This window comes from Gymnoscopelus microlampas (assembly GCF_963454915.1).
Source record: "Gymnoscopelus microlampas genome assembly, chromosome: 13".
NCBI lineage: Eukaryota > Metazoa > Chordata > Actinopteri > Myctophiformes > Myctophidae > Gymnoscopelus > Gymnoscopelus microlampas.
Genome location: NC_139950.1, coordinates 20,916,292 through 20,942,112, shown reverse-complemented (window position 1 = coordinate 20,942,112; position 25,821 = coordinate 20,916,292). Strand labels below are relative to the sequence as shown.

The following is a 25,821-nucleotide window of genomic DNA, read 5'->3' as shown; positions in this document are numbered from 1 at the left end:
CATGTATCGTATAGATATCGTATCGATGTTGTGAGCCCAATATCGTATCGTTTCGTGAAATTAGTGTATCGGCAGATTCGGCACACCCCTAATAATGACTCAAAAATGCAAGTTATGATTTTGTGAAACATGTTTACAATTCTGGACTATACTTCCAAACAGACGAGGCCTCACGCCGTCACAGGTTGGACCTCAGGTTGGGAAAACACTGTAGTATAATGCTGTATATCTTGAGGTGCCCTCCTCGACTAATTTGGCTGTCCTCTTTGTGGCAGGTGGCCGAAGACCCTGGCTGGCATCCTGGCCTTCCTGCCCTGTGCCCCCGCCACCTTCGGCTCTGCCCCCCACCCGTCGGGCAGCGCTCCTCATCACTCTCCCACCCAGCGGGAGAAGAAGGCGTGGCGCCGCTGTGACCGGAACGGCCGCTGGGCGGAGGAGGACTACACCCAGTGCCCCTACGCCAGCGAACTGACCCGCGTGCTGCACGAGCTCACCCAGGTATGAGGCTGCAACTAGAGATTATCTAAGTGATTATAATATTGATTACTTTTTCCCAGTATTTATTATATATAAAAAAAATCATTTCTATATCAATGAATCAATTAAACACCTAAGTGCTATTTTATACTTCATTGCACAACAGTGGCGTGCAAAATTTGTGAAAATAGCAGATCTACAAGCTCATGTTGTGAGTTGCGGCTAGTTTCACTATTTAGTTTGAGCTTGTAGACTTGTATGCCTTTTTCACTAAATATATATATATTTTTAAAGGGATCGATTACTAATCTTTTTTTTCTAAAATGAGGGATTAGCAATTATTTTCAAAATGGTTGCACCCGTGCAATCAGTTACACATGGGCAGAACAAAGGGCACCGTACATTTCCAAAATAGCTCTGACATTGTGTGTGTGTGTGTGTGTGTGTGTGTGCGTGTGAGTGATTTGTTTTTTAGGTCACACTATCTTAAAATAAACACTCACAGTGTTCTTTAACAATTGGACATAATGATTAGACCACAAAGTAATATTTTCTTTTAATGAAAAAAGTTGGCGTTTTTATATTTAGCCTGATAAACCTGTTTTGACCATTGGTGCTGTCGTATGCCTATATTGGCAAATGCTGTCATAACTCAATGACATAATGGCTGAGTGGTAAAGACTGACTGGTGTCCCCTAGCTATTGGTTTCTGTTGAAGTCTCTCATTTTTATCTTGTGAGTTCTTCTCCATTGACTCCCCAGAAAGGTAAGACACAGCCTAGAGCTCTGGAAAATAAGTACATTACACTCCTTCTCAAGTCTGCAGCAAAAACACTTTGAAAAACGAAATGAGGCTTCATAAATGTGCATTTTAAAAAGAAAACAATGTTAACCTTTCTTAATGTTAGTTGTGTCAGCTCTTACATAACTGTGCCTCCTCCATAGTCAATAGACCGTAAAATGGCAACATTTTATGACTTTGCAAACCTAACAGGCCTAGCCTCAGACAGCCCTATATAGTCACTGTTCATTCACTCGCCATAATGAACTTGCTTAGTTGAAGGCACATTCTAGTGTATGAATTTTCCATTTGTCTAATGGAATTGGAAGATATAATGACAATTTGTGTGACAATTACACTGCAGACCGTGTTATTATAGCACTGACCGAACCCCTTATTTATGAACCCTTTCCTTGTTATTCCAGATGACCATCAACACTTCCAACGCTCAGCCCTTGGGCCGGCAGTTGGTTGCTTTCACCAGCAGGGCGGCGCACTTCACCGACGTCATGGACGTCATCTTCGTCACACATCTCGTGGAGAGGCTGACGAGGCTGCTGGAGCAACGCAGAGACGTAAGGAGGAGCACGTACTCGTGCACACCACACACACACACACACACACACAACCACTGTCTGCCACAATGCTTTATAACGTGCCTGACCATAGTGACCGCTGCTCATTGTCCATTCCAGGAGCGACGGCATAAAGAAAGCCAAAGTGTTTCCTTTTGGACGGGCTGTTTATAGTGCAGTGAATGTCATAGACAGTATGAATGTATGCATGAGGCTCTCTCTCTGCTCCGGTCTCTTGGCTAGCCTACTTGACTCCGGCTCCAAAAATCCCAGACCCTGCATAGCATGGCTGCTAATTTCCCCATTTCAGTTCAGCACGGCAATCTGCTAACATGCAATTTAGGGGCACTGCACATTATTGTTAGCTGCTATTCCTGTCCCCAGATTATTTATGCATTTCCTCACTCAGGCGTTTTCTGAAAGCCATGATTTGCCGTTGCCCTTAACCCATTCAGACCGGGAACGCATCTCTGTAATTTTTTTCTTTTCTTTGGGCTATTGAAAAATAGAACATATACAAGCTGTAGATCTTCTATTTTTGGGAAAAATCGTGGAAAATCGTGGGTTTGAATATATTTTTAAAGCGAACATTTGTAACTCATATCTTTGCTTCTGGGGATTCTACAAATGTCTTCTAAATCCTAACAGTTTTTTTGCAAAAACATATGTTGCTAGTGGTTCTCAAAAATTATGTATTTGGCCGTGGACCCCCATCTCAAAATATTTTGTTCCAGGGACCCCCAGAAGTTATAACAGAGTTTAAAAAATGTTCGCTTTAAAAAATATATATTCAAAGATTTGCACAAATTGTCACGATTTTTCAAAAAATAGCAGATCTTCAAGCTCGTAGCGCGGCACTCGGTGCCGCGCTATGAGCTTGTAGATCTGCTATTTTTTGAATGGCCCAAAGAGATCTTAAAATGACACACGGATGCGTTCCCGGTCTAAGCGGGTTAAGGAGGACGAGGGCAGGAATAAACATCTGAGGTGCAGCCGGAGAGAACAGTTGATGAGCTAGACTTTAAATGGATGGTGTATATACCCACAGGTTCTCCTCCATGCAGAGCTCAATTTGAGTAGGTGAAAAAAGCGAGCTACAGCGGATTGCGTGGGGAGATAGAGGCTGACTTTCAAAGCCATGGCAACACGCTGCAATTTTTGGGCTTATAGGAGCAGCAGGGGTTCCCAGACGGTTTCAGCTCGAGACCCAAAAGATAAAATTTGGTGTCTCCCTGGGACCTGAAAATTGTGAAAATAGCCAATCTGCAAGCTTGCAACGTGCCGTGATGTGACGCGTTGTTTTTATTTCTGACACACACACAAACACACACACACACACAAACTAAATGTATAGCATTTTTTCCCCTTAAATTCTTTTGAACAGCATTTCTGAAAATGGTAGTTTTTAATGTTTCTAAATTAAAAAATATATATTTGTAGGAAACGTATACGGGAAAAAACATTTTTTACTCACAACCCATTAATTAACCACTTAAACCCCAGCATCCCTATTGTGGGGAAAGCTTTTGCTATTTTGTGAGCTTGTCAATCTGCTATTTTCCTCTAAAGCTGTCCCCACAAACAGAAAAGACACTAGCATAGAGCCCTGGGGGACTCTGGCGGTTACCCATATGGGGGTTAAATGGTTCAAAAATGGGCCTGTAACCCACAAAGGGGTCCCCGACCCAGTGCTTGTGAAACACTGGCTTAGAGCCTTTCCAATCGATTCCAGACAGCTTAACATTTCCCCCTCCTCCTCCTCCCTCTTGCTTACAGTACGGTGATGATGGACCTGAATGACAATTACACTCATGAAGATGTATTCTTCTTTTCTTTTGGGGGGGGGGGGGGGTGGTTCCATTTTTACCTCAGGTGAACCTATCCTCATGTCTCCCAGTGGCCAGAGACAGACATGGGTGTTTAGCTCTGTCTGTAGATAGTGCTGGAACACATTGGTTCTCAAAGTGGGGTCCGGGGAGCGTTCCAGGGGGTCTCCCTAGCAAAATGTGTTAATATAGCATCACGATCATTTTAACCACTTTAACCTTTTATATTTTGGCTATTCAAAAATAGCAGATCTACAAGCTCATAGCGCGGTACCGAGTGCCGCGCTATGAGCTTGTAGATCTGCTATTTTTTTTAAATCGTGAACATTTTTGCAAACCTTTGAATATATATATATTTTTGAGTGAACATTTGTAACTCAAATCTTTGCTTCTGGGAGTCCCTGGAACAAAATATTTTCAGATGGCGGGTCCGTGGCCAAATAGATATCATTTTAGGGGTCCTTGACATGAAAAAGTTTGAGAACCACTGCTGTAACAGCTTTAGCTCATATTTGTTCAAAAATGAGGGGAGGGGGGGCAAGGGAAGGGGAAAAAAAGGAGGAATGGAAAAAGAAAATGTGTCCCCACTCTTGCCAACCAAAGAGCAGCCAAGTGTTTCAACAGTGAAAAGTAGGTGTGAATGACATGACATGACATGTCATCCCAAGGAAGTGATTATGGCCCATTGGAGCTGCTAATCTAAATTAAATCTCACCATAATGAATGAAACCATCATCTTGTAATTCTGACTGCAGATTATGAATGTGTCTGCTGCGGGAATGATGGATGTGTGTGCGCGTGCGTGCGTGCGTGCCTGTGTGCGTGTCTGTGTCTCAGTGTCTGTGTGTGTGTGTGTGTGTGTGCAAGCACACGCCAAAGCACCCAACAGTTACTATGCACACCCTTCTGTGTGTTTGTGTGTGTGTGTGTGTGTGTGTGTGAGAGCACACGCCGAAGCACACAACAGTTACCACTCGCACGTGTTCATGTACACCCTTCTGTCTGTGTGTGTGTGTGTGTGTGTGTGTCCACAGTTGGGGGACTACATATCGGACATAGCCAGTAACATGATGCTGGTGGAGGAACACATCCTGTGGATGGCGCAGAACGAGGCCCGGGCGTGCACGCGCATCGTGCAGTGTGTGGAGCGCATCGCCGACCTGGCCCTGACCAAAGACCACCAAGCCATCTCCAAGGTGGACGCACACACACACACACACACACACACACACACACACACACACACACACACACACACACACACCACCCACACGGCAGCTGCAGTCAGGCAGAGGTCAGAGGTTGATTGTGTGGCTGGCAATCCCCTCGCCGCACCCTTCATCTCACTCCTTTGGATAATGAGAAGTTAACCCATTCAGACTGGGAGCTTGTAGATCTGCTATTTTTGAAAAATCGTGACATTTTTTGCAAATATTTGAATATATATATATATTTTTTAAAGTGAAGTTAGTTTGTAACTAACTAAGATGTTAGTTTGTAACTAACATCTTTGCTTCTGGGGATTCTACAAAATGTCTTCTAAATCCTATGTTGCTATAATATCAGTGGTTCTCAAACTTTTTGTATTTGTCCGCGGACCCCCATCTAAATACATTTTGTTCCAGGGACCCCCAGAAGCAAAGATTTGAGTTACAAATGTTCGCTTTAAAAATATATATATATTCAAATATTTGCAAACATTTTCACGATTAAAATAAATAAATAACAGACCTACAAGCTCATAGCACGGCACTCGGTGCCGCGCTATGAGCTTGTAGATCTGCTATTTTTGAATAGCCCAAAGAAATGACACAGATGCGTTCCCGGTCGTAATGGATTAATTTGGCCTAGTGCTGATAGCTGGAATGTGGTACAGGAAAGATAAAAAACAATCCCCTTTCCTTATTTCCTCTGGCCTCACTCACACTCACTAAATCCATCTGATAAATTAACAATATGGAAATGTAAAATGTAATATATAACACCCACATTGTCTTTTTCTCCCTATACCTCCATCCGTTCCTCCCTCCCTCCCTGCCTGCCCCTCTCTCTCTCCTCAGGTGTCTGCCAACATCGCTCTGGAGGCCTTTTTGATCCGTCCGTCTAACTTCCTGGGCCTGTCCTGCATGGCCCTCCAGCAGGCGCCCTCCTCGCCCCCTTCTTCGCCCTCCCACCAGGGTGACGGCTCCTCCTCCAAGGGTGACAGGGACTCGAACAGAGAGCACCACGGAGACGCCGCGGGGGACTCGTTGCTCAACTTCAAATGCCACACCGTCAACAGCAGCGGCCCGCCGGCCAATCAGCTCAGTAAGGTACAGTGAGGGGTTCAAATGAAATGCGTTACAACAGTGGTTCTCAACCAGTGGTCCGGGGACCACCAGTGCTCCTTGAGGGGGTTCCAGGGGGTCCCCAGCTAAATTAATAGTTAGGAACCAAATTGACCCTTATGTGTCTGTAACTCTGAGAGTGTACAAATGGAACCAAATGGACCCTAACGGGTCCATTTGGTTCCATTTGTACACTCTCAGAGTTAAATGAATACTGATGATGATGATACTACAGTGTAGATTGGGACCCCCAGGCATATCTTTTCAAATGGGGTCCCTGGGCTAATATGTGTCAATTTGGGGGTCCTTGACACGAAAAAGGTTGAAAACCACTGCGTTACAGTGTAAATAGTGTGAAACCTTTCCTAAATGCGTCTTTTTCTTTCTGTTGTTAAATTCTTCCAAAGTTGGTCTACAGTCAGGTAAAAAGAAAAAGAAAAATCAAAGTATTTTTTTAAAGCCACAGTCGTTTTGTATTTTTGACACTTTCAGAGCTCATGGATACAAAGGAGGGAGACTGAGAGAGAAAGAGAGGGAGAGTTTGTATAAAATCAATGGAGAGAAAGAGAGATGGAGCGAGTGTGAAGTCTGGACTTCCGAACATTGAGGCACTACGTGCATGGCCTCAACAATAAACTAGCCTACTGTCGTTGGACGCTACGTGCGGTTCAAGAGTGCGTGAGAATCACCGCGGTCTGTCCCCTTTAGCGTGTTGTTGTCCATTCATCTCTGCAGGGTGACACCCTGTTTGGGCCGTCCTGGCATGCCGTAGATCAGCCCCGTGTGATAGGTGTGCCATTGGAGGGGGAGCCGCGGCTGTGAATGGGACGGCAATTTGGGAGTCCGTGAATGTAGGCCACTCCCCCGTGATGGATACGTCCGGCCTTGTGTTCCCTGTCACATTAAATCAGACGCGGCCCCGCCGTGGCTCCGGCACTCGTGGCCCTTTTCCCGAAATGACAAAACATCCATGGTACATTGTGCACAGGAAGGACAACGGCGCCAACCTCCACTTGCATCGTAGGGGCGTGGCTTCAAATCAGATCCTCCAGACAGTGGGTGGGTGTCTCTACGATGTGCGTGCACATGCACGTGTGTGCACATTGCGATTCTGTGCGTAGTTCACGGTAAAATCCTCAGTGTTATTGATTGATTGATTGAATAGGCCTACATTTTTTTGTCGTTCAGATGTTTATTGATGTTTAACAGTACAGGTAGTAGAGCAGAGTCAAAGGTTATGTGAAAAGGATAACACAAGGCTCTAATGTAGCCTGACAACGCATCACGGGTTCGAGTCCCGTTCCCAACGGTCTTGGCTGCATGTCTCTCCCCATCTCTCTCTCCCTGTTTCATGTCCATCTCTACTATAAACTATAAATAAAGCCAGAAAAGCCCCCCCCCCCAAAAAAAAAAGTATAATGCAACAATCCCGGGGCTTGTTTCCATTGTGGTCCATTGTACTCAATTCATCAGTAATACATATAATACAATACAAATACAAAACATGAATAAAGAAGCGCCGGAGCAACTCGGATGATTGGAGCCTTTTACTTTAATATAGAACAGGGTGCAAGGCAAAAGAACAACAACGTTTTGATATCAGATTACATCTTCGTCAGGTCATCAAACATTTAAATACAAAACCTGTTGGGATAAAGCTCAGTACTGTAATATCATAACGTATATTTACAGAGGAAGGAGGGGTGGGTGGGTGTGGGGGACAGAGGATTCTACTATCAAGATGTTCAAGGAGTTAAACTATGTTCAACCTTTGTCTTCTGGTAGGTCATTCCACATTTTGGTGACAGCATAGTAGCAGCACTCACTCTAGAGCAGTGGTTCTCAAACTCTTTCATGTCAAGGACCCCCAAATTGACACTTACTGGCCCACGGACCCCCATCTGAAAATATATGCCAAGGACCCCAGGTTTGACATGCATTAGGCTACGGACCCCCATTTACTGGCATTTCTATCTCTGGGACCCCAATTTATATTGGAAAAATCAATGTTAACTTAACTCTGAGAGTTAGGGTCCATTTGGTTCCATTTGTACACTCTCTGACTCTGACCCATAAGGGTCCATTTGGTTCCTATTATCATTTAGCTGGGGACCCCCTAGAACTCCCTCAAGGACCCCTGGGGGTCCCCGGACCCCACTTTGAGAACCAATGCTCTAGAGAAGGAGTTTGACATATCTGGGCACTGATCCTCTTGAGTATCTTAAAGACCAGACCCGCATTGAGAGATGTTGATCCATGTCTTCTACCTTGAGCCAACCCAGACTATCATAGTGAGCTGGGAGAAGGTGAGTCCTGGGGGAGAAGCCTGGTAGTCGTCTTATTAGTTTGTTTTGAGAGGTCTGCAGTTATTGTGCAGTTATTGTTTTTAGTGACATTGAGATGTTTGTGAACCATGAGGTGCAAGCCTAGTCGAAATGATCATCTTTGATGCCATTTTTTCATAGGAAAGTTTGTCATCCAAAATGCATCCCAAATAAGTTACCTATTGTTTACTTGTGGTTACTGCACACGGTCACCAACTGTGACCGTAAAGTCTTAAATGTAGACCCAAAAAGAATGGATTCTGTCTCTCCGAGGTGTATTGACAGTATGTTATCAAGTGTGGATATTGTGGAGCTCAGAGCTGAGGGCTTTTGCAATTTGTACTTGTCCGAGACTAGAGTGCTGAGTCATCCGCGAACAGGAACAAATTGCAATTACATGCTTTTCTACCTTTAGCTTATTGTTAGTACAGTGGAGAGAGGAAACAGGGAGAGAGCGGAGTGACATGCAGTAAATCTGCCGCCGGGCTCGAGGAATCGAACCTGGGACACACTGTCATGTGGTACGTGCCTTAACCGATTTGCTTACATTTGTACTAAAATGTAACCATTTGCTTACATTTGTTCTAAAATGTAACCATTTGCTTACATTTGTACTAAAATGTAACCATTTGCTTACATTTGTACTAAAATGTAACCATTTGCTTATATTTGTACTAAAATGTAACCATTTGCTTACATTTGCAGACTTTCAAAGTTAAATGAACACTGAGGATTTTACTGCGTACAGTACCTGTTAATGTCATTCAGAAAACAAGTGCCAAAGAATATCGTCCCTCTCGGGTAGACACCTTGCATGCCCAAAACCATTACCATTCAGAAATGCTGTTCCATTGGATCCAACATAGCTATTTTTATTTGAATATCCTGTTACACGTCTGCATGCTCAGAAGGTGTCATGACGCGAAACGTTGTGAGTTTGTAGATCAGCTTTCACTGCTTTCGTACGACACTTGTCATGCATAAAATAATTTAAAAGATTGAAATATGAAGATACAAGGTTTCTGCGACCATGTATGCGTCTGTATGCCTGCTGCATTTCATTACCTTCCCCTCTGGGGTTTGGGTCTGATGCGCATTGTACGAGTGTATTTGCTCGTGTGCCAGGGCTATGATTGTGTGCGTACATGTTAACGGCTGTGAGAGACAGCGAGAGAGAGAGAAAGTAGAGTGTGTGTGTGTGTGTGTGTGTGTGTGTGTGTGTGTGTGTGTGTGTGTGTGTGTGTGTGTGTGTGTGTGTGTGTGTGTGTGTGTGTGTGTGTGTGTGTGTGTGTGTGTGTGTGTGTGTGTGTGTGTGTGTGTGTGTGTGTGTGTGTGTGTGCGTGCGTGCGTGCGCGCATATCTGTATGCCTGCTCCATATCCGTCATCCCTGCTCCTCTGTGGTGAGACATGGCACGTCCCTGTGGTTTGTCAGCGATTACAGAGCTTAGTCAGGTTCTAGCTCCAGGCTCTGCGTGTGTGTGTGTTTGTGTGCGTGCGTGTGCTTCACTGGCAGCTGAGCTGAAGCGAATGGACCATGGGGACTAGAGTCACTACAGTCCCCTAGTACAGACACAACAAATTGGTTTAGGCTAACCTGCTGATGAGCTCTACATGCGCAAACTTAAGGAGTGTTAACTCATTAAGACCTGAAGCCGATTCTACAAATGTCTTCTAAATCCCAACAGTGTTCTGAAACCCCCAAAATGATATGTATTTGGCCGCGGACCCCCATCTCAAAATATTTTGTTCCAGGGACCCCCAGAAGCAATGATTTAAGTTAAAAGTGTTCCCTTTAAAACAATATATATTCAAAGATTTGCACACATTTTCATAATTTTTCAAAAATAGCAGATATACAAGCTCGTAGCGTGGCACTCGGTGCCGCGCTATGCTTGCGCTAAGCTTGTATATCTGCTAATTTTGAATAGCCAAAGTGTAAAATAATGCTTTTTTAGCTCAAATGAAAAAGTGACACAGATGCATTCCAGGTCTTAAAGGGTTTAATAGACATTATTTGTGATTAGCATACCAACCAAGAACGGTTCTCAGAGCAGCCGTTGTACACTTCTGTGCTCACCGCAGGGACTCTTAACCTATATCAGATTGATGTGTGCTATACTATGGACGGGCAGTTGTGCACATTCAGTGCACATCCCCATGCCTTGGCATGCGGTGCACCTATAGCTGTCTCCAACTGACAGCGCCAAACTCCCAGTTTCACCAATTAAATGAGAGTGTGTGTTGATGCCAGTGCGCCATAAAACCTCTAATTGCCTCGTCTCCAAAAGCAGCCTGTGTCTTATTGTTGCCTGGGAGAGCTTCATATTTTAGCAATTGTACTAATTTCTACCGCATATTAAATGCCTTTCTCCGTGTGTTTTGCCATTTTGCTGGTGATAAAATCTGAATGAGAGCATAACTTGCAGTCAGCTATGAGACACGTTTTGACTTTTATGTTAACAGAGTCGTGTAGCATTTTATTTCTTTAAATGATCCATGAGATCATTGTGGGCTTCAGTACCGCTGCACACACCCCATCCGCACTGCCAGCGAGCGAGCGTTCTGACGGCGGCGGCGCGCGAAAAACTGTCTCTCACACACACACACACACACACACACACACACACACACACACACACACACACACACACACACACACACACACACACACACACACACACGTGCACCCAGTCTCCTTCAGATATTCTTTTCTCCATATATGCTGCACACAGATAGTCTACCAGTGGTGGGAAAAGTACTCACATTCTTTACTTAAGTAAAAGTATTATTTAGTCCACTATTCACTATTCAGTCCACTGAATAGCGGTAATCAAAATTGACTTGAGTAAAAGTACCGAAAGTTAAAGTAGGCCTACCCATTGTGCAGAATGTTCCATTTCTAAGTTCAAAATGTATAAAAAATCTTTTGAAAATAGCAGATCTAAGCTCATATTGTGAGCTTGTAGATCGGCTATTTTCAAATGGCCAAAATGTAGCTATAGGGCTGAAGTGATGTATGTTTTGTGATAATACTCTAAATCAGCAAAGTAACTAATAAGTTGTCAAATAATTGTAGTGGAGTAAAAGTACAATATATGCCTCTGAGATGTAGTGGAGTAGAAGTAAAAGTATTGGAAATAGGAAACACACACTATACCACTGTAGTCTACGCATCATGCACAAACACAACACTTACTGTAAATATGAGTCTTCTTAAACAACCTGTATGACTATGGCATCACTATTGACTGTAGTGATGCCATAGACGTGGCCTAAATGAAGAGAGGGTCTCACTCTCACTCACTGTATGAAAAGATAGTGCGCGCACATGATCCGCAGGTGCAGGACAAACAACAGTTCTTCAAATAGAAAAATTAAGTCTGCACACCGGTAGAAAAAGCTTTATTTATTGCTGCCAACGTCCCCAACGATCAGGAATTTTGCTTTTTCATCAGGATACATGACATGTATCCCATTTTCAGGACAATTCCCGAAGAAGCAATAAATAAATAGCGGCAGTGGTGGAAGTAGGCTAACTAAGTATGTACTCTCAAGTAGGCCTACTGTACTTAACTACTTTTGAGGTATTTTTTACTCTACTGGAGTATTTCAAATTTTCAATAATTTTACTTCTACTCCACTATATCTCAGAGGCAAATATTATACTTTTACTCCTCAACAATTATTTGAAAACTTGAATTACTAGTTACTTTGCAGTTATAAATTATTATATTATAATACATTAACCACTTTAGCCCTATCTTATAGGCTATTTGAAAATAGCAGATCTACAAGCTCATAACGTTTCCCAATGCATGCCTTGTGAGCTTGTAGATCGGCTTGCTAGCTAGCCCCAACCTGAACTGAACCACTTGAATCCTAGAATTCCCTGGTCTGGTGGGAACATTCAGCTCACAACACATTGTGGTACATTGTGAGCTTGGACATGGGCCCATCTGCATGGGATGTCCTGTCCTGTCCCAGCCAGTACTTTGGTCCCTTCTGTTCCTCCAGTCCTGTTACAGTATATCCAGTCCAGTGTTCCTGCCCTGTCTAGTCCACTGCCCTAGGGCCTAGGCCGACATCCTTGCTTTCCGGTCTCACTCTGCCATACCCGTTTGTTTGACTTTGCCTGTCCTTGGACTCTGGATTATTTCCTGCTCCCTTTGTGGATTTGTTTGCCTGCTTTGGCTCGGTGGTTTCAAACCTTGCCTGCTTGAGCACCATATAAGCCTTGTTCCTCTTGTTTTGAGGCGATAAATTCACTGTATGAACCTTCTCTGCCTCAATTCATCGGCACTTGGGCCCTTTGCTCTGACGCACGCCGTGACGAGGTGACAATAGAATTAATCATCAACACAGACCACTGCATTCAACTCATGTCTCATCACAGGCCTCATGATTGGCAATGGACCCTTATTACATACAGTATGTCATAGGGTAAAGACAGCTGCAACCAATTAAATTAATTAGTCTGTTAGATTAGGTGTGTCAAAGAACAAGCACTGGCCATAGTCAATAGTATTGTCAGTGCCTGCTAACTAGTACACCTACATCATACTATAATTCTGGTAACCTCTGTAGTGGTGGTGAGTACGTGAGTGAAGATACCCGGTTCTCCTCACTGGCTGGACCAATTGCTCTGATTTTGCACACAGCCATTGACCATTACCATCTGAACGCAACTGTGAAGCCCGTTTTTCAATTTCATCAAATCTCAGCTTCTTATTAGCGTTTTTGTGTCAAACACTGTTGCCATGGTTACGGGGCTGCCCAGCTATGGGACGAACTGCCTCCCGGGTTGCCAGATCATGTGCGCATATCCCCCCACGGATGCGCTGCGCCGACCGGGTATGGTCTAGTTACTATAACTCTTATTAGCTGCAGCTGTGTTTACCCTGACATATATGAAAGGGCCGGGGCCTATACAGTATGTGGAGTTGCGACATGATCCAAGGAATCCAGGGAAAAAAGATGTATATAGAACTGTATTGTGAAGTGGGCTGTTATAGCGTGACCATGAAACATTTGGGGTGGGGAGGTTCTTCCTTGACCTATAGTGTGTGTGCAAAGTGTCATGGCAATCAGACACTGCATTCATGATTTTTGGCTTTTTGTGCAAAACGGGCCCCTCCCGCAAATTTGTAAAGCCAAATTAGCCAATCATAGCCAACCAGAAGGGAATCTGAGAAAGCTGACAGATACTTCCTCATGATTACATGTCCACAGAGATGCATGAGCTTTGGACGAAATCTGTACTAATCTGAGTAGTACCAAAAACTGTGTTTGGCAAAAAAAAAAAAATCCAAAACAAATAATAAAAAAAGCCCTAAATTGGCCTGTTATAGCGCCACCATGAGGCCAATTAGAAAAATTGGGGCACAGGTTCTTTCTTGGCCTACTGGGAGTGTGTCTGCAGTTTCACGGAGATCGGTCCAATGGTGCCTGAAATTAGCTGCTAACAAACAGACAGACAGACTCACAGGAGCGAAAACATGATCCCTCGCCTTTGAGGGGAAAAAAAACATTAACAGAGGCCAGCAAGACAAGAGAGACACAATTCTCACAGACAGACAGACAGACAGAAAGGAGGAGCTAGTGAAACAGAGATTTAAATGATTGAATAATAAATATGAACTTCATGCATCCATCATAAAATGTAGCAATATTGTAATAAATGTTATGACAAAGGTACGCCCCCGGGCACAAGCCTAGTGAGGTCTCTACTCTACTGAGATTGTCCAATAGGAACCTCATGTCATTTGACACACGGCTGCAGCATTCCAAACAGGAGGCGTGTCTTGTACTGCACTGCAGACACTTGTACAGAATAGAAGATGGCAAACGTGCCCTTTTGGCAGTGATTTTACATCAGTGTTGTTTTGTCATGGTTATACTGTTGATCGTCGTCCAGTCTCTTCTAATGTACTGTACACACTACACACCAATGAAATAAGGAGATATGCTGTGCTCCATTCAATGAACAATGAAAGTATGAAAAGCAAAAGCGGCTGAAATGTATCGTTTTTTTCCTCTGTTATGTACGCACATCTGACGTACTGCAAACTGTATATATGTCACAGGGAGATTGGCATTCCAGGGAGATTGGAAGTGGAGCGCTTGTTTTTAGGCTCGGGGCGGGGCTGCGATGCGAGGACGGCGACGACGACAACAACATGGATATACATACATACCAGCCTCAGTGGCGCACTTTGATAATCATTGGACTCCCCATCCACTACCACTGGGAGTCTGGGTTTGACTCCCGCTTGGGACATTACTTTTTCAAACAACCGCGGACTACTTTTTTTCGCCGATAAAGTATAGTTTTGGACCATGACGGAGGCGCGCAGACTCAGCAGACCTTGAGGCCGAGGAAGTCGCGCCCTAGCGCCTCCAGGCGCGAGTGCCCGCGACGACCGGCCGATGGTCTGCTAGTCGACTTCAGCGCCGTCCGAGTTATGTACCGATAGGCACAGAATCGTAAATGATGTTGTGTTGTTTCCCCGCTCCAAAATGATCAGGTGATGTTTATTCTGAAAGGGTTTTTGTGTAAGGCGGTTTTTCTAAGTCTATATACTACGAGCAACGCGGAGAGTTGAGACGAATATTTGCACCCGCATATCTCCAGTGTGGTGGTGTGCAGAGTCAACAGAAGCATTATTCTAGAGCATCAAAAAAAGACTGCATAGGGCAACACAGTGAAAGGGGGGCCCAGGCTGGGTGAATACAGCATTCAAACTTTGCAATGCATAATACTATTTGATTCAACAGGGTTATGACAGTAGTCAGTATTCTACTGGAGCAAGCCGGGTAGACTGTGTGATCAAAGAGGTTTCGGGTGGGTGGGTGTGGGTGGGGGGGGTGGCGGTTAAACAGTGTGGCATGAGTTCTCTTCAGTGGTGGAAAGCAACTAAGTACATTTACTTAAGTACTGTACTTAAAGGTAGGGTAAGTGATTTTCTTTGGTTAAAATAAGTGTTAAATAGCTCTATATTATGATAGTACTCATTGCTATAGAGTGTTTGTTCAGTAAAAGGAGTCTCCTTGTCTCTCCAGCTCTTTATAAAACAGAAAATGCAGTTTTGTTTCAGTTTCATTTCCAATTTTATCCAACCAGGACAGAGAACTCAATCAGGATACAGATTAAACAAGTGAAATTGGAAGTGATGACACTAAGAAATGAGCAGACACAATTTGAACTGGAACACTATACAAATTAAGCTTAAAAATTGGTACTTTCTCCTGATTGGCTGAGATTTTGACACCTACCGAAAAATGTATTTTCTGTTTATTAAAGAGCTGGAGAGACAGGGAGACTCCTGTTACCGAACAAACACTCTATAGCAATGATTACTATCAGAATATAGTATTGTAACCCTTGAACAAAATACTTTTTGTTTTAACCAAAAAATATCACTTACCCTACCTTTAAGTACAATTTTGAGGTATTTGTACTTTACTTGAGCATTTCCAATTTCCAATACTTTTACTTTTACTACTCCACTACATCTCGGATCCAAATATTGTACTTTTACTCCACTACATTTATTTGAAAACTTTAGTTACTAGTTACTTAGCAGATATAAATTATTACTTTACAAAACATACATTAACCACTTTAGTCCTATTTTATACCTAGGCTATTTGAAAATAGCAGATTTACAAGCTCACAACACGTCGTGACACGTTTTGTGAGCTTGTAGATCTGCTATTTTCAAACATTTTTGTACTTTTACTTTTGGTACTTCAAGTACATTTTGATACCAATACGTTTGTACTTTTTCTCAAGTGAATTTTGAACACCAGACCAGACGTTTACTTGTAACAGAGTACAGTACATTGCAGTATTGATACTTTTACGTGCTTTCAAGTAAAACATTTGAGTACTTTTTCCACCACTTGTTCTCTTCAGGAGAGCTACAGTATCAGAGGGCTATGGCCGTGCTGGGAGGGGTTGAGACAGATAAATGAGTTGTGAGGGCCATGTCTGCCCTCTGCCCAAACACGACACAGAGATAGGAAAGACTTGCTGCCTGCACTTCTCCAACAAAAGGGCAGCAACATTACCTCCATCCTTCATGTGGTGGAAGTGGACAGATCTCCCCATGGGGCTCCTGATCTCAAACCATCATTGGAGCAATTTTCTCTCTTTCTCAATCTCCTGCCCTCGGAATCACTCTCTATACACCTCCTTCCTTGCTAATCTCCGTCTCTTTCTCTCTGTCTCTCTTTGGGCTGGCCGTGTTCTGCCTGTCCGCCTCTCATTTCTCTTCCCAGCTTCTTTATTTGTCGTTTTCCCACGGTTTCTCATCCTTTCTCGTTCTTTCTCAATTTCACTTCTCTTTTTTTTTGTCTCTCCCACCCTCCTCCCCGTCTCGGTCTCTCGGTCCCTTTCCCCTCTCACACGGCGTGTTTAGCATTCAAGGCCTTTCACTGCTGCTGCATCAGAGGCCTGTTTATTTCACGTAGCTTCTCCGAGCAAAAGATGCAATTCCTTGGGGATGAGGCAACAATTTCTATATGCCTCTACAGCGGTGAAACAATGCACCTGCAGCAATACACACTCACAAGTCTGTCAATGCTTCTAATTCACACTGACAGGCGGACGTCACAGACAAGCATGCACATATTGTTATTTCTCGACCATAAATCTTTACCAGGTATTCTGGTTTCTTTGAAGCGATACACTGTTCTTGACATGTTACCTTGTCGTTTGTTGATAGGGTTCATGTTTACAGTGCACTGCACTCTGATTTCGTACAGTAAGTCGCTCTGGATAAGATTGTCTGCTAAGTGCCTAAATTGTACGTAGCAGTGGTGGAAAGTAACTAAGTACATTTACTCAAGTACTGTACAATTTTGAGGCACTTCTTACTTTACTGGAGTATTTCCAATTTTCAGTGCTTTTACTTCTACTCCTTTACATCTCAGAGGCAAATATTGTACTTTTACTCCACTACAATTATTTGAAAACTTTAGTTACTAGTTAGTTTGTAGATTTTGATTATTATTCCAAAACATACATTAACCTCTTCAGCCCTATGTACATTTCGGCCACATCGGACGCATTGTGAGCTTGTAGATCTGCTATTTTCAAAAGATTTTATACATTTGAAAACGGTACCTTCTGCATAATGAGTACTTTCTACCTTTGGTACTTTAAGTACATTTTGATACCAATACTTTTGTACTTTTACTCAAGTACATGTTTAATGCCGGGCTTTTACTTGTAACAGAGTATTTCTTCATTGCAGTATTGCTACTTTTACTTGAGTAAAACATTTGAGTTATTTTTCCACCGCTGGTGCGTACTGTTTGCAATAATATGCACACAAACTCAAAGTCATACATTAGCATGCACGCACACACACACACACACACACACACACACACACACACACACACACACACACACACACACACACACACACACACACACACACGCACACACGCACACCCCACAAAGTATCCATTATGCATAAACATAAACTAATAAAACATTAATGGCTGTCAAATGTTAATGCCCAACTTAGGCTTGCTGCAGAGCTCACCCGCTGTACAATTAACCTCAAGTCATTTGCACATCAAATGCAGCAGACTCACTCTGTGCATTTCCCCCTCCATATGCCTTCCCTTTCTCAAGGAGACCAAGGCTGCACTGTGGGTCAGGGTGCTAATGAGCAGATCTTTGCACAGCTAATGCAAAGTTAATTCGTTTAAATCCTCCAATGATTATGTTAACCCATTAAGACCGGGAACGCATCTGTGTGTCATTTTTAGATTTCGTTGGGCTATTAGTTTGTTGGGCTATAGCAGATATACAAGCTCATAGCGCGGCATCTGCTATTCTTGAAAAATCATGAAAAGTTGTGCAAATATTTTATATCTTTTCTTTTTTTTTGGCAGACACAAAACTCAAATCTTTACTTCTGGGGGTTCCTGGAACTAAATATTTTACAAATGTTCGCTTTCAAAAAAGATATAATCCAAGATTTTGCCACGAATTTTCACAATTTTTCGAAAATAGCAGATCTGCAAGCTCATAGCGCGGCACTCGGTGCCGCGCTATGAGCTTGTATATCTGCTATTTTTGAATAGCTCAAAGAAATCTAAAGATTACACAGATGCGTTCCCGGTCTTAATGGGTTAAAATTGTATGCAACGCACCTTTATCTTATTTGAATTTAGGAGGGAGTAATTGGGGCATGTAACAGAGAAGTGGCTGTATTTGCTGAATTGGGTCATATTTGGTCGTCTTCCACACCCATGCTTACTGTACACGGAGCATTGATTTGATTGCGTTGCTGCCCCGGGCTTTGTTCTACTGCAACAGGCTCCCCTGGTGCAGTTGTAACCTACAGGGTGGCTGATACACACACACACACACACACACACACACACACACACACACACACACACACACACAAGCATGAACACACGTGCCCCCAGGAGCCAAAAACACACACGATACAGACACACAGGAACACACATGCAGAAAAGAAAAGAAAAACAGACACAGAAATAGATCACACACACACACGGCCCAGAGACACACACACACACACGCACGCGCGCACACGCAAGAAACAGGACCACAGAAACAGCACATAAACATAGCAGAAAGCACACACAGTCACACACACACCACAGCCCCACAGAGAACACACATGAATGCAAAAATGTATTTGAAGCAACACTCACAGAAATACAAACAAAAACTCACGCCCACAACACTAGAATCCACACCGGTGGGTGGGCGTAATTAACCCGTTAAGCCCGGGAACGCGTCCGTGTGTCCTTTTTTTGACTTCTTTGGCTATTCAAAAATTGCAGATCTACAAGCTCATATGAGCTTGTAGATCTGCAATTTTTGAAAAATGTTGATTTAAAAAAAAAAAAAAATATATATATATATATATATATATATATATATATATATATATATATATATATATATATATATATAGTTATATATATATATATATATATATAGTTATATATATATATATATATATATATATAGTTATATATATATATATATATATATAGTTATATATATATATATATATAGTTATATATATATAGTTATATATATATATATATATATATATAGTTATATATATATATATATATATATATATATATATATATATATATATATATATATATATATATATATATATATATATATATATATATATATATATATATAGTTATAGTTTTTTAAGAAAAACAAATTTACTCAAATCTTTGCTTCTGGGGATTCTACAAATGTCTTCTAAATCAGTCTCTCAGTTTTCGGAAACACTTATAATATCAGTGGTTCTCAAACTTTTTCATGTCAAGGACCCCCCAAATGATATGTATTTGGCTGTGGACCCCCATCTCAACATATTTTGTTCCAGGGACCCCCAAAAGCAAAAATGTGAGTAAAAAAAATAGCAAATCTACAAGCTCATTCTATATCTGCTCATTTTGAATAGCCTAAAGTACAACAGCGGTGGTTAAAATCTAGAACGACACAAGATGCGTTCCCCGGTCTCAATGGGTTAAAAAGCAGCATAGCTCCATGGAGCAGACAGAGGCTATCTGAGGAGACAGAGAAAGGTGGGAACATCCCCACCACTTCAGCCTAAAGGCTCCAACTAATTACCTGTCAATGAAAAAGGCAAGGGGAGACCTGAGCCGGTAAATATTGCTCTAACCTCCTCCTCCACCTCAGTGTGTATCATGCTGTGCTATCAGCTCAGCACTGATGTCCAATATCTTGGAAATGGGTTCAGCATGCCATATGTTTATGTAATTTCCAGGTAATTAGCTCTGAATCGGCTCCAAAACGTGGGGACACCGTGGTGTCAAGCGCTGTTATTTAAAGGTCGGCTGTGCGGAAAGTACACGTGTGCAAGTCTCTTTTTTTAAAGCAATTAAAGTGACATGTTATTAAAATCGGTCCTGATGTCGTTAAGCTATATCTGAGCATATGACGGAGCATCCGAAACATCGGTTAATGTAAAATCGTGATTCAGCATTCAAAGTGATCTTTTTTTTTTTTTTTTATCCCACGATTTTTGTAACCCATTTTTTCACCCAGTGCCAATTGCCTATGTAATCCTGGGCGTTACTCTCCCTCTCTCTGCCACCCTGGGGAGAGCCCAGAACTGAGCTCTCATGCCTCCTTCAATGCATGAGGAACTAGCAAGCCGCTTCTTATCATCCGACAGGGGGAGTTTACCCGGTTGGACGTAGCGCGTGGAAGGAACACGTTATTCCAACCAGTTCCTTTCCCCTCCATCAGGCGCCCCGGATGACCAGGGGGAGGCAGTATAGAGACCAGGATTACAGCATTGTTTTTTGTGAGGGTACCTACCCTAGGGGACACAGGGAGAACATGCAAACTCCACACAGAAAATGATCATTAACCAAATTAACCCAAATCATTTGCAGTAATAATGTTCTCCATCAGTTCAATGAAAAACAACTCTTGCTTAATATAGTAAATATGGCAGAACTGGGTTTTTACAGATTGAGGACGATGAGATTTTGCCCTCATGTCACCTGAAAATCCAGAGGGAAAAGAATGTTTTCTATTAAGAGTATGAAGGATTCGTTTATATGCTTTGAAAGTGTGTCCGCCACGGGGAAGTGCTTATCCATGCCAATAGCTTTGCAAAACCAGAGGAAATTGTATGCATACTTAAAAGTTGTACACATTGACAAAACAGTATTTTTTTCGACACCGATTCCTCGATGCTCGCTGCACCTGATCTCCCCATATTTAAATAGTCTGTTTGAAGCGAGCGTCAAAGACGACTCTCTGCTGCGCGCCGAAATGAGGAAGAGAGAGAGAGAGAGAGGGAAGCGTTCACTCTTTGAGTGTGGTTCTTTTGAAAAAGTTCAGTAACCAGGAGTCACAGCTATTTTAGTGTTTTCCATGCCAATTAGGAAGAAATTGTATGCTGGATGAAAAACAGGGAGAGTTTGCGTTCAACGCGAGTGAGTGAGCAACTGAATTTACCGAATGATTGACTGACTCACCCCACTGCCTATATGCATGCATGGATGGGTGCATCTAAATATAATGCACAAAAGCACTGTGTATCTCCTATACATGGTTTAACCCGTTAAGACCGGGAAAGCATCTGTGTCATTTTAAGATATCTTTGGTTATTCAAAAATAGCAGATATACAAGCTCATAGCTATGAGCTTGCTCATCTGCTATTTTTTTTTTTTAAATCGTGAAAGATTGTGCAAATCTTTGAATAAATATATATTTTTAAAGTGAACATTTGTAACTCAAATCTTTGCTTCTGGGGAAGCAGTTTATTTTTTAAACACGTTTTTGTGGTGCTCAAACTTTTTCATGTCAAGGACCCCCCCAAAATGATCTAAAAATATGTTGTTCCAGGGACCCCCCAGAAGCAAAGAAGAGATGAGTTACAAATGTTCGCTTTAAAAAAAATATATATATCCAAAGATTTGCACAAATGTTCAGGATTAAAAAAAATAGCAGATATACCAGCTCATAGCGTGGCATGAGCTTGTAGATCTGCTATTTTTTATAGCCCAAAGAAATCTGAAAATGATACAGATATACGTTCCCGGGCCTTAATGGGTTAATTGTCCATACTGCAGTTAGTGGAGTATAAACCATGTATTTGCGACAAGGTGACCTGCATAAAACACTGTGCTGCTGGAACGGCAGTGTTTTATGAAGACACTGTTTGGCAAGGAGTCGGCACAGCAGGGCCATAAGCTGTGTGTCTTAGTTCAGTTGGATGTAGAACAGCACTAAACGGTCCTGAAGCTTCTGCCAGTGCGAGAAAGAGAGAACAAGAACGTATACAGTATCAGTCAGTCAGTCAGTTATACCAGAGTGGCCTTGAGCAGCATGAAAAATGGTCCCGGCTTAGAGAGAGGCTTTGGGGACTTTCAGAGGCATATCCCACTAATCAACAGTAGAGCCCCTTCTTATAGGGCCGTTCACAAAATATTTTCACTTCCCTTTCTTCAGCAGCCTATGTGCATTATTCGCACGGCGGTGCTTGTTGTGATGTTACTGTATAGCGATGTGCATTGTTAGGTCCGGGGATTCAAGCATTCCTCTTTGGCTCTGCTCGCATTCCATTCCATTTACTTCTGTAAGACGTAAATAAAGCTCAAACGAAACAGACATGAGGAGGTCAGTGTGTAGAGTATCGTTCTGCAGGGAATGCTGACAGACACATGTCAAATGAATGGCAGTGCAGCACCTCGCTGCACTGTATATACTGCACAATGCATTCTGCAAACCCGTGCCACTCTCTTTAAATACCCGCCAGCTAGGTATTTCAAGTCCCAGGTGACAACAGAGACAAAATGGCTAAAATATCATGACAGCCTAAGAAAAACATTGAAAAACGATTTCGCCAGCATTCACTGAATCTCTTCTCACATTAAGGCCTGTCTGTCAACGTGCATGTCTTTTTGATGGCATTTGATATTCTTCAGTGTGTGTGTGTGTGTGTGTGTGTGTGTGCACAAAATAGTGAATTATTTGTTTCTGTGTCGCTGACTCACTGACATATTAACGGATTTTGTCTCTCCACAAATTCACTGGGAACTCTTCATCACTCATCTTTCTACTATAGGAGCAATGAGAAGCTATGGGACCGACCCTTTGCTTTGCATTCTTAAAGACTTTCCTTATCTCCGTTTCATGGGGAAAGCTAATGGTTGGCCTGCTTCCCCTCATACTGGGAGAGCTGGGGAGTGTGAGGACCTCTCTGCTCACTACTCACCACTTAAGGGGCTAGATGAGAGGTAAGCAGCTGGAACGGATTGGTGTCCAATGGCCAATGGCCTTTAATGGCCCTTAATGTGGTCCCTGACACTGAGAGCAGCTCTTGGTCCAAAAACAAAGTCTTTCGGGCTTGTTTTATTTCCTGTATGTGACACAACAGCAACACCACGCCCCCCTCAGACTACAATGGAGACATCACATTGCTCCTATAATGGCGTATTGACATCTGACGCAATGTCACTGCAAGCGATGAATTTATTCTTAACATGTCACGGCACCATGCCACTTATGTAAACTGCCAATAGGCTTGTGTAGAGTGCCAATAATTGGAGTGCTGTTTCGCATAATGCTCAAGCCATACTGTGTGGACTAATGCGAGAGAGACAGAGATAGAGGTTGAAAGTGAGAGGTAGATGATGGGGCTATTCTGAAAGGTTAGACAAGCCCTGCTGTCAACCATTACTGTTTCATCCAAAGCAACCTTTCAGAAACATTCCCCCCCGTCAACAACAGCACAACTATGGAAGGCCCGGGCAGCCCTTTAGGCATGTGAATCCTGATTGAGAGGGGAAAAGACGGCTTTAGTTCCATCCAGTGGTGGAAACTAACTAAGTACATTTACTTAAGTACTGTACTTGAGTACAATACTGAGGTATTTGTACTTTACTTGAGTGTTTCTAATTTCCAATACTTTTACTTCTGCTCCACTACATCTCAGAGGCAAATATTGTACTTTTGCTCCACTACAATTATTTGAAAACTTTAGTTACTAGTTACTTCGCAGATATAAATAAGAATTATATTATAAAACATACATTAACCACTTATTCCCTATTAATCCCTATCCCTATTTTATCCCTATAGGCTATTTATAAATAGCCAATCTACAAGCTCACAACGCGTCGCATCGCGATGCGTTGTGAGCTTGTAGATCTGCTATTTTCAAACATTTTAGTACTTTTACTTTTGGTACTTTAAGTATATTATGATGCCAATACTTTTCTACTTTAACTAAATTTTGAATTCTGGACTTTCCCTTGTAACAGAGTATTTCTATATTGCAGTATTGGTACTTTTACGTAAGTAAAACATTTGAGTACTTTTTCCACCACTCGTTCCATCTGAATCCTCAGTGGTGCCGAAATGTCTGAGACTCCTGCATCCAAGGCATAACACCCCATACGCACTGCCAGCGACTCGACGCGAGCGGGCGATGAAATCTCATTAAAAATACATGTTTTTTCAATGAGACCGTCCTGACCTACCGCGAGCGACAACGAACCGTGCAGCGACGTCGTCCACCCCTCCTATATTCGCTCGCAAAGTCTCTGTTTGAGCAAGGTTTCTGAATGTAATGTTATGCAATCCTCTATCTTGCCTTTGCCCTGTTGATTTACCATTCTGTTTTTTTCTCCTTCAACTCACTGCCCATTTTGATGCTGTCCTGTGTATTCTTTGTTATGTAATATCATTTATTATCAAGTCAAGTCACATTTATTTATGAAGCACGTGCACGCTTACATAAGCCACGCATGCACATGCACATACTGACATTCTGAATGAATGTTAATGTAACACCTCATACATGAACATACACACGTGCGCGCGCATACATGCATGCACACACATGCACCCTGAAATTCTGAATGAATGTGTTCATAATTTCTGCTTTGATCATTCATAAATATGAATAAATGAGTAAATAGTTATAGCAGTATGCATATTTATAATACTTTTTCACTGTTCAACACTGACCTGTTCTGTTGAAGCAATAAATATATGATAGAGTAGTAGAATAGAATAAAAACTTGTTTTTTTGTTTGTACAGCATGACTTTTTTATGTTTTTTTAAGCAACCGAAAGTCACTATCACTCCAATATGGCGGAGGCAGAACTCTGCTACTGGGTGCTGGTTGTTGTAATGGAACGACCAATTGAGTGTAGTCTGTTGTTCTTGAACCTCTTTGACCTAGTCTGTAAAGCAGGCTGAAGGGTAGAGGGGTCTAGATTAGCTGTCAAGCTCTTAACAATTTCAGTCAATACATCTGCATAGCCAGGCTTGAGTATGTATCTCCTGTAAGTGCCCGCTCTCAGAGTTTGTTTTCTTCTACTCTAAGCTGGTGGAGATTTTGGTGCTAATCCACGAGGGCCTGAACAGTGTGAGTCACCTCGCCAAGTTTGGCCACGGGGACTAAGTATGTTTCTGTCCAGATTGTACTGTCACAGTGTGTGTCAGGGGAAAAGGAAACATGTGCAGATTAACGGAGGCAAAGCAGGTTCAATACTGTGAATCTATTGCATCAAAGAGGTACAAGGCTAGCAACATGGTGAAGGAGTCAAGGGAGGAAACCTGGGAGGCGGTCCAAAATGCATACTAATCCAAAAAGGAGGCAATAATAATAATACAGTCCAGCGACAAGCATGCAGGTATGTAGATGGGAATGAGGTGATTCCCGGAGGGGAGAGACAGATGTGTCAGGAAAGGAGGGACAGAGGCAGATTGTGACACTCCTCACCGTTGTTCCCGGCTTTAATGTCTGCATAACAAAATATAAACACAAATATATAAACTCTTCATTGTCATTGCCATTAAAACAGCTGAGCTATTAGTAGCTAAGTACAATTTGACAAAGAAAGCTAACACAAACACCAAGAATGTGATTCTAAAGAAACTTATCCCCTGTCTACTCCAATGGAGCTCTCTTTGACATGTGTGCGTTGTTTGCC

The 25,821-nt window shown here is 42.4% G+C and overlaps 1 protein-coding gene across 1 annotated transcript in view; it reads left to right on the top strand.

Annotated features, from left to right (window-relative positions):
• The window catches only part of adgra1b (adhesion G protein-coupled receptor A1b), a gene marked incomplete at its 5' end in the record, with an annotated part of 227,687 nt that overhangs the window by 91,491 nt on the left and 110,375 nt on the right, over positions 1-25,821 (top strand). Inside the window, 4 exons of the mRNA XM_084075590.1 lie at positions 276-498; positions 1,684-1,833; positions 4,694-4,855; positions 5,720-5,971. Coding sequence (XP_083931716.1) covers positions 276-498; positions 1,684-1,833; positions 4,694-4,855; positions 5,720-5,971 — 787 coding nt within the window. The remainder of the gene's footprint in view (positions 1-275; positions 499-1,683; positions 1,834-4,693; positions 4,856-5,719; positions 5,972-25,821) is intronic.